At 49.0% G+C, this 16,013-nt stretch overlaps 1 protein-coding gene and 1 long non-coding RNA gene across 2 annotated transcripts; one reads left to right on the top strand and one right to left on the bottom strand.

Moving 5' to 3' along the window:
• Nucleotides 1-250: 250 nt before the first annotated feature.
• On the bottom strand, nucleotides 251-14,747 carry CMAS (cytidine monophosphate N-acetylneuraminic acid synthetase). Its single transcript, XM_066590754.1, has 9 exons — nucleotides 14,634-14,747; nucleotides 9,945-10,270; nucleotides 8,881-9,023; nucleotides 8,303-8,458; nucleotides 7,989-8,119; nucleotides 7,737-7,831; nucleotides 7,441-7,609; nucleotides 1,346-1,499; nucleotides 251-882 (listed from the first exon to the last, which is right to left on the bottom strand). Exons 2-9 carry the CDS (start codon nucleotides 10,109-10,111, stop codon nucleotides 707-709), a joined length of 1,191 nt encoding a protein of 396 aa, XP_066446851.1. The 5' UTR covers nucleotides 10,112-10,270; nucleotides 14,634-14,747; the 3' UTR covers nucleotides 251-706.
• Nucleotides 10,384-15,091, top strand: LOC136611287 (uncharacterized). Its single transcript, XR_010790243.1, has 2 exons — nucleotides 10,384-10,471; nucleotides 14,251-15,091. It is a non-coding gene; the product is annotated as an uncharacterized lncRNA (long non-coding RNA).
• Nucleotides 15,092-16,013: the final 922 nt, after the last annotated feature.

Here is a 16,013-nt window from a genome sequence, read left to right as displayed (position 1 = left end):
GTATTTTTTGGTGACAAAAGGTGGTAATGCTAGCAGAGAGGGGCGAGTCTGTAGGAGGATGGGGGTTAGCGACAATTTTAAGGGTGGGGGAAGGGTTGTCCACTGTGAGCGGCCGCTATCTTTACTCTGTCCCTTTGTAGACTCATTGTATCAGCATGTGACATCACGGATGGGACTGTGATGTCATCAGTCTTACAGCAGGGTCAGAAATATAATACATTATACATAAATAAGCGCGCTTAGACATAACGAAGTCACCACGTAATATTTATTCCAGCGCCATCCGGTTCCGGACGATAGAAAAGAACATGAAGCCCGACCCGGAGCATAAATAAAATCAACCAACAGATTCTCGCATTTATCCTGACACTTGTATACTTATCGAAAGATGACAATTAAGTGGTGCGACTGCGAGAGCAACGGTGCACAAAACCGTACCAACCCCATCATCTCCCTTTTCTATAAGTGATAAGAAGAGACATAAAAAGGCAACAAATAAAAGGCGCCATTCTGCTTCCTGGTTGTATTTCACAACCATTTCCGCCACCTGAACGCCGACGCAGTTGCGCTATTAAATAAAAATATAAGTTAAAACATTCGTAAATGCACCGCAGGAACTGGTGAAAAATAATGGAAAAGGCGATATGTAATCCGTAGCATAGTGCAGTGCTGAGGAAGTCGCCATCAAGACGCGCTCCATGTCCCATTATCTCCCGCTCTCCATCAGGGTTATTATGTGTTCTGCGAACTCCTCAATGGCGCCGCAGCCGCCTCCTTGTGTGCATGAAAAGCTGTCCGTCATCTTGGCAGCGGTGGATGCGTCTACTGGGACCCCACTGGTGCCGGCGAACTTTAGACACTCCACATCAGAGTCGCTGCATCCTGCAGGGGGCAGAAGACAGGGTGATTATCACAGCAATCGGGGAGGAAAGGGACCTGCAATAGGCTACGCCTGCCAGACTACATCTCCCAACATGCACTGAGACACTGATATAAGGGATACTTAACTTTACCCACCTCCTTCCCCCCCACCTACCCACACAAAATAAAAAAGGCCACCGTAAGTATCAGCCTCCATCTTCTGTCGCCTTGAACAGCAATCAATGGGAAGAGACTGATCTGTGGCTGCTAGAGCATGCTGGGGATTATAGTACCTCAAGAGCCGCAGTATTAGACAATCTCAGGGTCCCTTTAAATAACCTTATAATGATAGGTAGAGTCTCTTCCTGTATCTATGACCAGCCCGGAGGCCCCTCCCCCATTATAGCGCCATATATGTGATACGTGGGGTTTGGCATTTGTAGGTTTACATGTGTCCAGGAGACCCCGCTCCCTCCACACTCACCCATGTACGCCACCTCATAGAAAGACAGTCCCATCTCGCTCATACGCATCTGCAGCACGGCCATCTTGTTGATGGTGTTCACCTCGACCTCACACGGAAGATTCATTGTGGAGATCAGCGACGGATGGATGTTCCTCTGCGAGATTAACAGGATCTGAGAAGGACGAAAAAGTCTAGAAAAGTTAGAGGGGAAGGTGGGACAATGGCGGAGAAATCAGGGTACATGCAGCACAATACTGAGGGGAGGGCTCAATGACAGCGAAGGCAGTCGAGAGAGTGGACGGGACAGCGAAGACAGCCGGGAGAGGTGGCACAACAATAAGGGGAAAGCGGGGATATGGCGAGGGCAGTCGGGAGAGGCGGCAGGACGGCGAGGGCAGTCGGGAGAGGCGGCAGGGCGGCGAGGGCAGTCGGGAGAGGCGGCAGGGCGGCGAGGGCAGTCGGGAGAGGCGGCGCGGCGGCGAGGGCAGTCGGGAGAGGCGGCGCGGCGGCGAGGGCAGTCGGGAGAGGCGGCGCGGCGGCGAGGGCAGTCGGGAGAGGCGGCGCGGCAGCGAGAGCAGTCGGGAGAGGCGGCGCGGCAGCGAGAGCAGTCGGGAGAGGCGGCGCGGCAGCGAGAGCAGTCGGGAGAGGCGGCGCGGCAGCGAGAGCAGTCGGGAGAGGCGGCGCGGCAGCGAGAGCAGTCGGGAGAGGCGGCGCGGCAGCGAGAGCAGTCGGGAGAGGCGGCGCGGCAGCGAGAGCAGTCGGGAGAGGCGGCGCGGCAGCGAGAGCAGTCGGGAGAGGCGGCGCGGCAGCGAGAGCAGTCGGGAGAGGCGGCGCGGCAGTGGTCCAGAGTTAGTGGGGTCCCTTCATAATGTTTTGCGTCTGTCTCATGTCAGCGTTTTAGGTGTGGTGTGCATTAGAGTTATGTGTATTGCACTTCTGCAGGATTAAATGGGTTAATGTCTGGTATGTCCTGTCTTGCCTGGAAAATGTAACTTTTGTGTGTATCTTTTGTGGTCATGTGATGATGCTATGTATATGTGTTTGTAAGAATGCAAAGAGTCAGGCCCCCTGCACACGGGCGGAAATTCTGTGGTGGGATTTCCCGCAGAATTTCCACCCGTGGAAGCTGCCATAGGATTGCATAAAAAAAAAACGCAATCCTAGGCAGACGTCCGCGATTTGTCCGCGTGAAATCACACGCGGAAAACAAATTGCGGCATGCTCTCAGAGCGGGCCACATCAGAGAGCCGGAGCCGCGGGAGAAGGTGAGACCCGCACTGGTCCCTGCAGGGGCGCGGGTCGGGTCACGCTGTGAGAATTCTCGCAAGGGATCTGACCCGGCCGTGTGCAGGCGGCATTAGTGAGGGAGAGAGACGTCAGTGAGCAAGCCACACAGACTTGGTCCGTGTGAGGAGAGAATAGAGGAAGCAGGGCAATTCCCTTCTGTTTGGCCTGGGCCCAGTCTACCCAGGATAGATCGGTGTTACCACTGAGCACTGTGAGAGAGAAGGACTACTGCATGGCTAGAAGAGGGTACAACTAATGTGTGAACCGGTAGAGAGTAAAAGTGTGTGAGAGAGAGTGAGAGACGCTGGGAGAGGAATCTTACAGATAACTTGGACTGTGGATTTATCCAGATATGCTAATCCTCCCTGTTACACCACTTTATCTTGTTGCATCTATGCCAGAACTGCTGATGTAAGTTGGACGTTGCCAAGTTACAGTAAACGGACATTACCAACCGTTCCCGCTTTCGTGCAGAAAGTTTCGTGTGTGGACTACTTTATTCCATTGTCTAGATTCACTGCAGAGGATGGAACGGTGGCATAACGTGTGACAAATGAACTACAGGTAACCTCTGGTTACTTTTCCCCTGTGATCTTCCCCAGCAGTAACTTAGTCAGATCCCGAGCTACCCTCAGGGGAGGAGATGGTAGAGCCCAGTTACAAGGTCTTTATCTATCCTGCTATCTCCTCGGCTATGGGTCCGCTTCTCGCAGTGGCGGGACAGCGAGGAGAGTTGGGAGAGGCGGCGGGACAGCTGTAAGTAGTCAGGCTCCTGTCTTTAATAAAGCTGTGTGTTCCTCAGGTTGCGCTGCACTCTGTTAGGGGTGCGGAGGGCGTCTCCTTGCTTTGTAGTGTTCTCTGTGCTGCACCAATGGAGAACGCAATGACTGACCAGTCTGGTAACAGCGCTGGGAAATTTGTGTCAGGCATTACTATGTATAATGAAATGGCGCAGTAGGAGAAGGACCTTCGAGGACCTCATAGCAAGTCCGGGAGCCTCTAAGAGCTGATTCAGCCCTTGTGCAGCTACGTACCTGAAGAATTGGGGGAGTGCTGTGACCTCTGACCTGATGCTATATGAGGTGCCTGGCCCCAGGATCAGGGTGGGGTAGTGGACCTGATCTCCTCCACGATACAGCTGTCTGTTCCAGCATTAGAAACAGAGAGAGGGAGAGTAAAACTAGCACACTGGACCCGACACCATGCAGATTAAAGGGGGTCTCAGTTACTGGGCAGCCCTTCTTAATGGAATGCCCTGTGTGAAAATAATAAGCACAGATAGAAAACCCATCTGGGGTCACCGGGATTAATTTAAAACAAAAAATAGGCCCGGCTAGCATAGTGGGTGGACGTGCACCGCTGAGCTCCGTCATTCATTCCAGGAGTCATGCTGAAATCTCTGCCATCCTGCAGTGTAATGACAGACAATGCCGGGGGTCCCTGGCGGGAAGGAGTGATGACTGGATAACAACCATGCAGGCAGATCGTGGTCCAATCCCATGCTCCTTTATCAAAAAAATATTGGCCTGATCCATCCATGGTTCTGAGGGAATTGGCCAACATAAAAAAAAAAAGACTTCAAACATATTGGCTGGAGAGTCGAAGAACTAGAGGACTCTCACCAAGAACTCCTACAACACAGCGAAGTTATCCAGAGCAATCCACTAGCACAAGACCATCTTAACCAAGCGCTTTAGAGGTTTCCCCGAAACCACAGCTACTAAAGCCCTTAACTAATTTTCCAGTCCTTGTTGTGTAGAGAAAGGGCAGAAATAGTCACAATTGAAGGCATTCATAAAGCCCTTTGTCCGAAACCTTCTCCGTCAGAGCCACCCCAGATGTCATCGTAGACACCTCGCAATTCTCCAAAAAGGCTGGTAATCTCAGGAAATACTTTTTGAGAACCAAAAGATCCTAATTTTCCAAGCACGTTTGCCCCAAGGCGCATCCTGAAGCCCTTAACAGATGCTTTGTGCACAAGTAAATTACCTGTAAAATGTTTCTTCCCTTTCGGCCTGGCCACATTTAAAGCTGGTTAACAAATCAGAACACCTGAAGACCTGAAAATGCATAGAAGAAACTTTGTATCCCTCCTCTCTTGACATTCCCTCGTTGCTCCCAGTACAGATCCAACAACAGATTCCACAACTGGAAAAGCTGGAAAATTGGAAGCTCAACACCAAGACCCCAAAATACCAAGGGACTACTTAAGACTTGAGATGACACTAATGGAAATCATACTAGATGATATACCCAACCCCCAACATTAAATATACATCCTTTAAAATTAGAGGGATGAACAGCCCTCAAAAAAGGAGCCAAGTCTTCTTTCTTCTGAGGAAGTTCAACGCAGAGGTGGTGTTTCTTCAAGGGACACATCTTTGACACAACTCAAGCTCCCTACATTCTTTTATAAGCCTTGGCTCCACGGCACATACTCCTCCGCCTCTAGAGGAGTCTCAATAGTAATTGGGAAAAATATTCCCTTGATCCCCACACTTACAAAAATAGACCCTTAGGCAGATATATTTTTCTGAGGAACGCAATTACTGACAACAAAGTCTCCTTCACCAATCTATGTGCCCCAAACCAAAATCAGATTACTTCGCATTCTCACTAAATTTGCAGACTTTGCAGAGGGTGTTGCGATAGTCGGGAGGACCTCAACTTGGAGGATCCTAAACCCAGAAGCAACTACACCTACTTTGCACACATCCACTCCACTTTCCATGGAATCGATACAGGGAAACACATAAGAAACGTCAGCACAACGGATATCTGATCAATCAGTATATCAGATCACATGCCGACATCTGTGACGGTAGTTAAAGGAACCTGCCCTGTATGAGAATGAACCGCTCACAGCTCTCAGATGAACTCACAGAAGTCTTCAATCCTAATGACACTTCAGAAGTCTTAACTCCCATACTATGGGAGACACAAAGCCTAATTGGAGGCAAATTAATAGCTTTAGGCACCAGAATTAAGAAACAGCGACAAAGAAATTAATTTCTTGCCAACCCAAATCTCCAGCTCAGAAAACATTTAAAAATTCACGAAACAGCAAAATCTAAGCGGACCTGAAAAATCTAAGAGAAAAACTCAAAAACATCCTCAATATAACCCCTTAGGCCGGTATCACACGGGCGCCCCCCCCCCCCCCAAAACAAAAGCACGATTGTCTCATGATGCAACATCACTACAAATCGCATCTATGTGAAGCCCATGCTTTCCAATGGGTTCTCTCGCATTAGTGATGTATTGTAGGTTTGTATTTTCGCTGCACTGCGAAAATACAAAAACGCTGCGTGCTCTAACAGCCGCGATTTGCGATGTTTGGTAGCCCATGTTTCCCTATGGAGCCTTCCTCTATGTTGCATCACATGAAAACGCGGTTTTCGTGCGGTGCAATGCAACTTTTAAAGTAGGAATTCCTACTGTTTGAGCCCTAAAATAAGCCCTAGCTGCATGAAAAAAAAAAAAAAAAAAACACCACACACAATACATCACCTAACAGGCACAGTCCACTCCGCCGCACACCTCCTCTGCAGCTCAGGCACTTTGTCTGCAGTGTTCATCCAGCGCATTCTGGTTTGGAGGGTCGAAAACCCCGCCTCCAGGAAGAGCTGGCATCTGTGAGGGGGCAGATGGGGGGTCCCTGTATCATCTGTGAGGGGGCAGATGGGGGGGGGGGGGGGTGTCCCTGTATCATCTGTAAGAGCATCGATGGTGCTCGTTACTTGAGCGAATACCACGCCGAGTTCGACCCCTCACCGCATTACCACTTCCTGCTATGACGTGCCAGCATGTGCATGTTCACAGCGGAGAGAAAGAGAAAGAGAGAGAGAAAAAAAGTCGGCACCCAGCGGGTCCAATACAAAAATGCTCCAGTCCCCCATTGACTTCAATGGGGTTCGTTACTTGAATATTATGAAAAGCTCTACTCGAATAACGAGCACCCGAGCATTTTGGTACTCGCTCATCTCTAATAGTAACCAGAGAGGATGGAGGTGCCTAGCTAGTCAACATTTATGTAACGCTCAAGTCCGGCGCCGTCCTATGGAGTGGAAATAGTTACTGGATTGCGTTCAGTCCTCCATCCCCGTCTGTCAGCTGCTGCGCCTGAAGCTGTTGTTGCATCGCCACCCACGACATGACTTGGCTCCCATGGCCCGATGTAGGCCATTGGCGTTCTGTCTGCAGTTGCACCCCGGGCATGGCGACACATCTAGGGTGACGTGTAGGATTCCGGAAGGACTCCCGGCTCGCACTGCTGAAGAGTTCTTAATGTAAGATACTGCGAACAAGGGACAGATAAGGACACGCTCGGCCCGTCCGCAGAATCACAGGTCACTACCGTAACCGGTCCGTGTAACAACTCAAGTCTCGATGTTGGGAATAACCGTCTCTGAGCAGCATTAGTACCGTCCGCAGCGTTTACCCGCTTCGCTTGCAAAGTCCGAAAGAAGTTTGGCAGCCGTAGGCCGATACTCAGAGAAGGAACGCTGACCGCAACAACTCACAGCTTCTTTGCAGTCTGTAAAAAATTATGTTTCATTGCCCGTAGGACACGGATGCTGGTGGCCCCACAGGGCTTCAGTCTTTTTAGCGCGGCGTCTGTGCGTGCTGCTGCACACCTCCAGCAAGACTACTCTTATCATGGAAACTAGTCCAGGTCCGCATAACATCCATGAGCATAGCCGCTGGCATAGCCGCTTTACATGGCAGCAAAAAACTGAAGAGAAGGTGCTATGGCGGTGAGGCCACCAAGGACAGAGATGGTGTGACAAGGACTGTGATACATAAGACCCCCTCCGTGCACTCACCGTAACCCCTTTTTCCATCAGTTTTTGAATCCCATCAAGATCCCGCAGACTATAAGAAATGAACTCATGCTTCTGATTCACGTAGACTCGGCCGTCGGTGAGGCAGCCATCGATGTTACAGACCAACAGCTTCACCACCGTGGGCACTTCTTTACCGAAGTACCCAAACCTGCCGGCGAAAAAGAAGACGTTACCTCACCTCACCAGCAGGAGTGCCACTCCTCCCAATTATATATAAAAGGAGGCACTGGAGGAGCATGAGTTGGGGGGGGGGGGGGGTGGTGGTCTCATCTTACCTTTTAACCCTTTGTTCTGCGATCGGCCAGTCCAGGTCAACATCTATGTCTATGCTGTGCTCCGGCTTCATCTCGTAATACGCCATCTTCCCGCCCTGAAAAATAATGCAGAAGTGAGATCGCCAGCTGGCAAATGTGGCCATGTCTGGTACTACAGCTCCAACATATCGGTGTTAGCGGGCCCCAACAATCAGAGCCGGTATATTTTACTGCACATCTCTATAGACACAAAATACAAGATGAGACACTGACCTGCAGGAGGCCGCGGGAGATCAACTCTTTGGTGGCAAAGTAGAAGGAGCCGTTCTCGAATAGTTCACCTCTCCAGTCCTGGCGACGTGGCCGACAAGCAGGGTTCAGGTTCTCCGGCACTGTGCCCTCACCTGTCCGGGACATCACCAGGGTCAGTCATCATTACTCTGAGCTTCCCCCTCCATATAGGATGCTGGGACTTGTAGTGCTGCTGCCCTCCAGGACCCACTCGCCAGTTTCTGGTTACTAGGTTCCTCCTGAAGGCCCTGGCAGTTATCACTAAATAAACCATGGACCATAAGCCTGACCCTCACCTGGCACCTTCACCTCTCGCCAGCGGAACATGTGATGGCGGACGACAGCAAACACGGAGTCATAGCCTTGATTGCGGATCATATCCACCACCTTGGCGAGGTCCAAAGGGTGGAGACACGGAGAGGTGGCCTGGATGTTCCCCACGATGTCCACCTCTGCAGAAGGAAAGAGCGTCAGGCCGCGTTGCTGCAGCTTATGGAAAGTGGCGCAAGATGGCGGCAGCAACGCGCAAAATGTAATAACGTAATCACATAACTCTTGATAATGAACAACAATCATGGACCAACACAAGGGAGACTGAGACCTTCCAGTCATGAAACAGGAGGGTCAGGATGAGCATGGAAACGGCTGTGACTGCAGCGACTGCAACGGGGGAGATGACTTTTGCAGCCACTATGGATTGTAAGCTCTTAAGACAAGGTATAAAGAAGCAGAAGACAACTAGGTTAGGGGTGTAAAGTACAAATCAGGGGGTCACTAACACCCCGAGAGCAAGGGGGAAAATTTCCGAACTACCATATGACTGCCCGGCAGGCTATGGGGCGACCAGCGCGGGACTACAAGCCAACGACCAGACCTGGGTGGTGCTGCAGGAACTCCTGGATGGTCTCCAGGGAGGGGGTCGTGTCCTTGGAGACCTCGGCGCTCCTCCGATGGACCTGCGCTCCGAACTCCTTCGCCACTTTCTCAATCTCATCATTGTCTGTAGAAACCCAAACGCTGTAAGACACAGGATACCAATCTTATCATTTAGCGCAAATGTGGTGATCTTCAGAAATATTTCTCCGTTGTGGTAAAAAAAAAAATAAATAGAATCGCAGCGTTAACGACTGTCCAAAGAAGAATATGATATTTACCAGCGTCCCAACCAAGACACCATATGTGTGACGCCGTGGACTACAACTCCCAGCATCTGTGTGTCTGGGTTCCTATGTAGCGAATTAAGGCCGGCTTCAAACTGGCTAGAAATTCGGTACGAGACGCGCAAATCTCGCATGAATATAGTAATACACGATTTGTGCAAATTGTCAGCGCGTCCGATCCTTGCGAGATCTGCCCATTGAAAGCAATGGGAGAAACTCTGCGATCCTCTTTCCCGAAGTGAAACAAAAACGCCTTTCATCTGCGGAAAGATCACATGTTGGCGAGCGCAAAATCGGGCCACGATTCCCATAAATCACGCTCACCCGTGTGAAGTTGTGGATTTTCAACAGAAAAACATTAATCAAAATCAATTTCTACGCCAAAATCTGCACAACTCTAGTGGATTTTGGTGCAGATCGCAGAAGACTTCACCTCTTTAATTGAAAGGCTGCAATCTGCCGCCGATTTTGGTATGGATCTGCACAAAAATCCACCAGGTGTGGACGCACGCTACAACAGAATGGCTTTAGGGCCCTGGGGGTCCCCGTGATAATAGGGGTCAGCAGAGGCATCTCCTCAGGAACAGAAGTCACATAAGGGGATCTCCACTTGGCAAAGGTCACATTAGAGTGTCTTTTTGGCGACCTCGGTCTCCTTGGTAACGGGGGTCACATGGGGCTGTCTCCTTCGTAACAGGGGTCATGTGGGGCTGTCTCCTTGGTAACAGGGTTACATAGGATGAGGGGTGTGTTCTTGGTGATGTGGCTGTAGGTCTACCTGTCGAAGGCTTGGCTGTCCAGCGCGGCCCGCAGCACCCAGGCGATAAGTGGCCTCCCGGCCAGCTTCCTGATGTTCTTCAGTGGGATGCCCTTACTGCCACCCCGGGCCAGTATCACCGCCGCCAGGTGCCCCCGCCGCTCTCCGGAGCCGCCGGCCGCTGCCATGTTCACAAGTCAGGAAGCACCACTTCCGCACACATCAGCCAAAACCTCGGTCATGTGACTGTGGGCTAGTGACCAATTCATCTGGCCAATGATGGGAGGCGCTCCTGTAACCTTTCCACTGCTGGAGAGTTGACTTGTGCTCCAAATACAGCATTGAACCTGGGAGGACAGTTAGGAGTTTAAGAGTTAATCTGCAAGTATTCACTGCCCGGGCTGTGGAGGAAGGCACAACATTATAGGACCACTGAGGGATCTCCGACAGACAACCGCTCAGGAGCTTTCTGCAGCGACAGGCAGAAGGCAACACTGTCAGTCCATGGCAGCCATAACACAGCAACTTCTGCAGCGCTACTGGTTCTGGTAAAACAATAGAAACCTAAATTAGACGACTGTCACACTACGCTTTAGAATGCCACGGAGCAGAAGGAACTCAATACAAAATCTGTTTCATAAAAGAACTATCCCCTGTAACCAGCACTATTCTGTCCTCTACTGTCACCACTATCCTCTGTAACCAGCACTATTCTGTCCTCTATACTGTAACCCTATCCCCTGTAACCAGCACTATTCTGTCCTCTACTATCACCACTATCCCCTGTAACCAGCACTATTCTGTCCTCTACTGTCACCACTATCCCCTATAGCCAGCACTATTCTGTCCTCCATCACCACTATCCCCTGTAACCAGCACTATTCTGTCCTCTTCTGTCACCACTATCCCATGTAACCAGCACTATTCTGTCCTCTTCTGTCACAACTATCCTCTGTACCCAGCACTATTCTGTCCTCTTCTGTCACCACTATCCCCTGTAACCAGCACTATTCTGTCCTCTACTGTCACCACTATCCCCTATAACCAGCACTATTCTGTCCTCCATCACCACTATCCCCTGTAACCAGCACTATTCTGTCCTCTACTGTCACCACTATCCCCTGTAACCAGCACTATTGTGTCCTCTACTCTCACCACTATCCCCTGTAACCAGCACTATTGTGTCCTCTACTGTCACCACTATCCCATGTAACCAGCACTATTCTGTCCTCTTCTGTCACAACTATCCTCTGTAACCAGCACTATTCTGTCCTCTATACTGTAACCCTATCCCCTGTAACCAGCACTATTCTGTCCTCTACTATCACCACTATCCCCTGTAACCAGCACTATTCTGTCCTCTACTGTCACCACTATCCCCTATAGCCAGCACTATTCTGTCCTCCATCACCACTATCCCCTGTAACCAGCACTATTCTGTCCTCTTCTGTCACCACTATCCCATGTAACCAGCACTATTCTGTCCTCTTCTGTCACAACTATCCTCTGTACCCAGCACTATTCTGTCCTCTTCTGTCACCACTATCCCCTGTAACCAGCACTATTCTGTCCTCTACTGTCACCACTATCCCCTATAACCAGCACTATTCTGTCCTCCATCACCACTATCCCCTGTAACCAGCACTATTCTGTCCTCTACTGTCACCACTATCCCCTGTAACCAGCACTATTGTGTCCTCTACTCTCACCACTATCCCCTGTAACCAGCACTATTGTGTCCTCTACTGTCACCACTATCCCATGTAACCAGCACTATTCTGTCCTCTTCTGTCACAACTATCCTCTGTACCCAGCACTATTGTGTCCTCTACTGTCACCACTACCCCCTGTAACCAGCAATATTCTGTCCTCTACTGTCACCACTATCCCCTGTAACCAGCACTATTCTGTCCTCTATCACCACTATCCTCTGTAGCCAGCACTATTCTGTCCTCTACTGTCACCACTATCCCCTGTAACCAGCACTATTTTGTCCTCTTCTGTCACCAGTATCCTCTGTAACCAGCACTATTCTGTCCTCTTCTGTCACCACTATCCTCTGTAACCAGCACTATTCTGTCCTCTTCTGTCACCACTATCCTCTGTAACCAGCACTATTCTGTCCTCTACTGTCACCACTATCCTCTGTAACCAGCACTATTCTGTCCTCTCTACTGTCACCACTATCCTCTGTAACCACCACTATTCTGTCCTCTCTACTGTCACCACTATCCCCTGTAACCAGCACCATTCTGTCCTCTACTGTCACCACTATCCTTTGTAACCAGCACTATTGTGTCCTCTACTGTCACCACTATCCTTTGTAACCAGCACTATTCTGTCCTCTTCTGTCACCACTATCCTCTGTAACCAGCACTATTCTGTCCTCTACTGTCACCACTATCCTCTGTAACCAGCACTATTCTGTCCTCTCTACTCTCACCACTATCCTCTGTAACTAGCACTATTCTGTCCTCTCTACTGTCACCACTATCCCCTGTAACCAGCACTATTCTGTCCTCTATTGTCACCACTATCCTTTGTAACCAGCACTATTGTGTCCTCTACTGTCACCACTATCCCCTGTAACCAGCACTATTGTGTCCTTTACTGTCACCACTATCCTCTGTAACCAGCACTATTCTGTCTACTGTCACCACTATCCCCTGTAACCAGCACTATTCTGTCCTCTACTGTCACCACTATCCCCTGTAACCAGCACTATTCTGTCCTCTACTGTCACCACTATCCCCTGTAACCAGCACTATTCTGTCCTCTACTGTCACCACTATCCTTTGTAACTAGCACTATTCTGTCCTCTACTGTCACCACTACCCCCTGTAACCAGCACTATTCTGTCCTCCATCACCACTATCCCCTGTAACCAGCACTATTCTGTCCTCTTCTGTCACCACTATCCCCTGTAACCAGCACTATTCTGTCCTCTTCTGTCACCACTATCCTCTGTAACCAGCACTATTCTGTCCTCTTCTGTCACCACTATCCTCTGTAACCAGCACTATTCTGTCCTCTACTGTCACCACTATCTTCTGTAACCAGCACTATTCTGTCCTCTCTACTCTCACCACTATCCTCTGTAACCAGCAGTATTCTGTCGTCTACTGTCACCACTATCCCCTGTAGCCAGCACTATTCTGTCCTCTTTACTGTCACCACTATCCCCTGTAACCAGCACTATTCTGTCCTCTACTGTCACCTATATCGTTTGTAACCAGCACTATTGTGTCCTCTACTGTCACCACTATCCTTTGTAACCAGCACTATTCTGTCCTCTCTACTCTCACCACTACCCCCTGTACCCAGCACTATTCTGTCCTCTACTGTCACCACTACCCCCTGTAACCAGCACTATTCTGTCCTCCATCACCACTATCCCCTGTAACCAGCACTATTCTGTCCTCTTCTGTCACCACTATCCCCTGTAACCAGCACTATTCTGTCCTCTTCTGTCACCACTATCCTCTGTAACCAGCACTATTCTGTCCTCTTCTGTCACCACTATCCTCTGTAACCAGCACTATTCTGTCCTCTACTGTCACCACTATCTTCTGTAACCAGCACTATTCTGTCCTCTCTACTCTCACCACTATCCTTTGCAACCAGCACTATTCTGTCCTCTACTGTCACCACTATCCTCTGTAACCAGCAGTATTCTGTCGTCTACTGTCACCACTATCCCCTGTAGCCAGCACTATTCTGTCCTCTTTACTGTCACCACTATCCCCTGTAACCAGCACTATTCTGTCCTCTACTGTCACCTATATCGTTTGTAACCAGCACTATTGTGTCCTCTACTGTCACCACTATCCTTTGTAACCAGCACTATTCTGTCCTCTCTACTCTCACCACTATCCTCTGTAACTAGCACTATTCTGTCCTCTCTACTGTCACCACTATCCTTTGTAACCAGCACTATTCTGTCCTCTTCTGTCACCACTATCCTCTGTAACCAGCACTATTCTGTCCTCTACTGTCACCACTATCTTCTGTAACCAGCACTATTCTGTCCTTTCTACTCTCACCACTATCCCCTGTAACCAGCACTATTCTGTCCTGTCTACTGTCACCACTATCCTTTGTAACCACCACTATTCTGTCCTGTCTACTGTCACCACTATCCTTTGTAACCAGTACTATTCTATCCTCTCTTCTGTCACCACTATCCTTTGTAACTAGCACTATTCTATCCTCTCTACTGTCACCACTACCCCCGGTAACCAGCAGTATTCTGTCCTCTTCTATCACCACTATCCCCTGTAACCAGCACTATTCTGTCATCCACTGTCACTACTATCCTTTGTACCAGAGTCACCAAGATACCCAGGAATCAACTACTGCGATACACAGAGAAGGAAGGAAATGATCGTGTACCTCTAATAGTGACCTACAACTCACAGCTAGAGGTACTAAGGAAGATTGCAAGGAAACTCCATCATACCCTACACAAGGATGACCGTCTGAAAACCATATTCCCAGGCCCTCCCTTCTCATGTTACAGGCAACCTCCAAGTCTAAGGAACTTTATAATCAGGGGTGCATTACCCTCTGACACACAAAAAGGAACTTATCCCTGCAATGTAAGGAGCTGTAAGACCTGCTCACATGTACTTACAATGGTCGGGATACAAATCCCCAACACACAGCAAGATACCAAGGACATTCACATGTTATACATCCAATGTTGTATACCTGATCTGGTGCAGTGAATGTCCTGTTGGGGGCCTTTACGTTGGAGAAACTGAGGAAAAACTGAAAGCGAGGATGAGTTCTCACCACCACACAATTAAAGAAAGAAAGGCAGAATTACCTGTGGTTAAGAATTGTTCTAGTCACGAACACAACATAGAACATATGAAAGTCACTATATTAAAAGGCAGTTGCAAGTAACAAAGCCATATAAGAATTTGGGAGTACAAACTTATAACAACTTTTGACACTTTCAACAGAGGCCTAAATTCTTCAAGAGGATTCATGCGTGGCTGGGAAGCATGAGAAATCTATAGCACAGATAACACTCTGGCCTGGTGACCCCCTAATAATAATTCAGAGACCATCAAACTTTCACAATCAGTGCACTATTTAGGGATTTAATTATTTCTCTACTCATCCTTTTCTGGTAAAAAAAAATAAATTGCAAATTAATCACATTCATGTCTGTGCCTTGTCATAAGTATGTGTGTATATATATGTATGCCTCCTAGGATCTATTTCATTAAGCCTGAGGAAGAATCCTGAGTAGGTAGGAAAGCTCACTATAACATCATGTATTTTTGTTAGCCATTAAAAGGTATTATATCTGCAAGATTGCTTGGTTTCTCTTGCTGAGAATAATCACACATTTCTATAAGAGATAAGAAGAGACATAAAAAGGTAACAAATAAAGGTGCCATTCAACTTCCTGGTTGTATTACAAAACTGCCCCTTGTCACCTGGACGCCAACTATGATCCATCCATAGTTTCGCTATTTGGACAGTGCTGAGGAAGTCGCCATCAAGACGCGCTCCATGTCCCGTTATCTCCCGCCCTCTATCAGGGATATTATGTGTTCAGCGAACTCCTCAATGGCGCCGCAGCTGCCTCCTTGTGTGCAGGAAAAGCTGTCCGTCATCTTGGCGGCAGTGGATGCGTCTGCTGGGACCCCGCTGTTGCTGGCGAACTTCAAACACTCCACATCAGAGTCACTGTATCCTGCAGGGGGCAGAAAACAAGGTGATCATCACAGCAATGGGGGAGGAAAGGGACCTGCAATAGACTGCGTCTGCCAGACTACAACTTCCAACATGCACCGAGACACTGATATAAGGGATACTTTACACCCCTCAAAATAAAAAAGGCCACCGCAAGTATCAGCCACCATCTTCTGTTGCCCTGAACAGCAATCAATGGAAAGAGACTGACCTGTGGCTGTTAGAGTATGCTGGGGATTGTAGTACCTCAAAAGCTTAAAGGGGTTGTCCCGCGCCGAAACGTTTTTTTTTTAAATTCAATAGGCCCCCCGTTCGGCGCGAGACAAACCCAATGCATGTGTTAAAAAAAAAAAAGTTTAGTACTTATCCGAATACCCACGC

This window comes from Eleutherodactylus coqui, chromosome 2 (assembly GCF_035609145.1).
Source record: "Eleutherodactylus coqui strain aEleCoq1 chromosome 2, aEleCoq1.hap1, whole genome shotgun sequence".
Lineage (NCBI taxonomy): Eukaryota > Metazoa > Chordata > Amphibia > Anura > Eleutherodactylidae > Eleutherodactylus > Eleutherodactylus coqui.
This window is presented reverse-complemented; position numbering and strand designations above follow the sequence as displayed.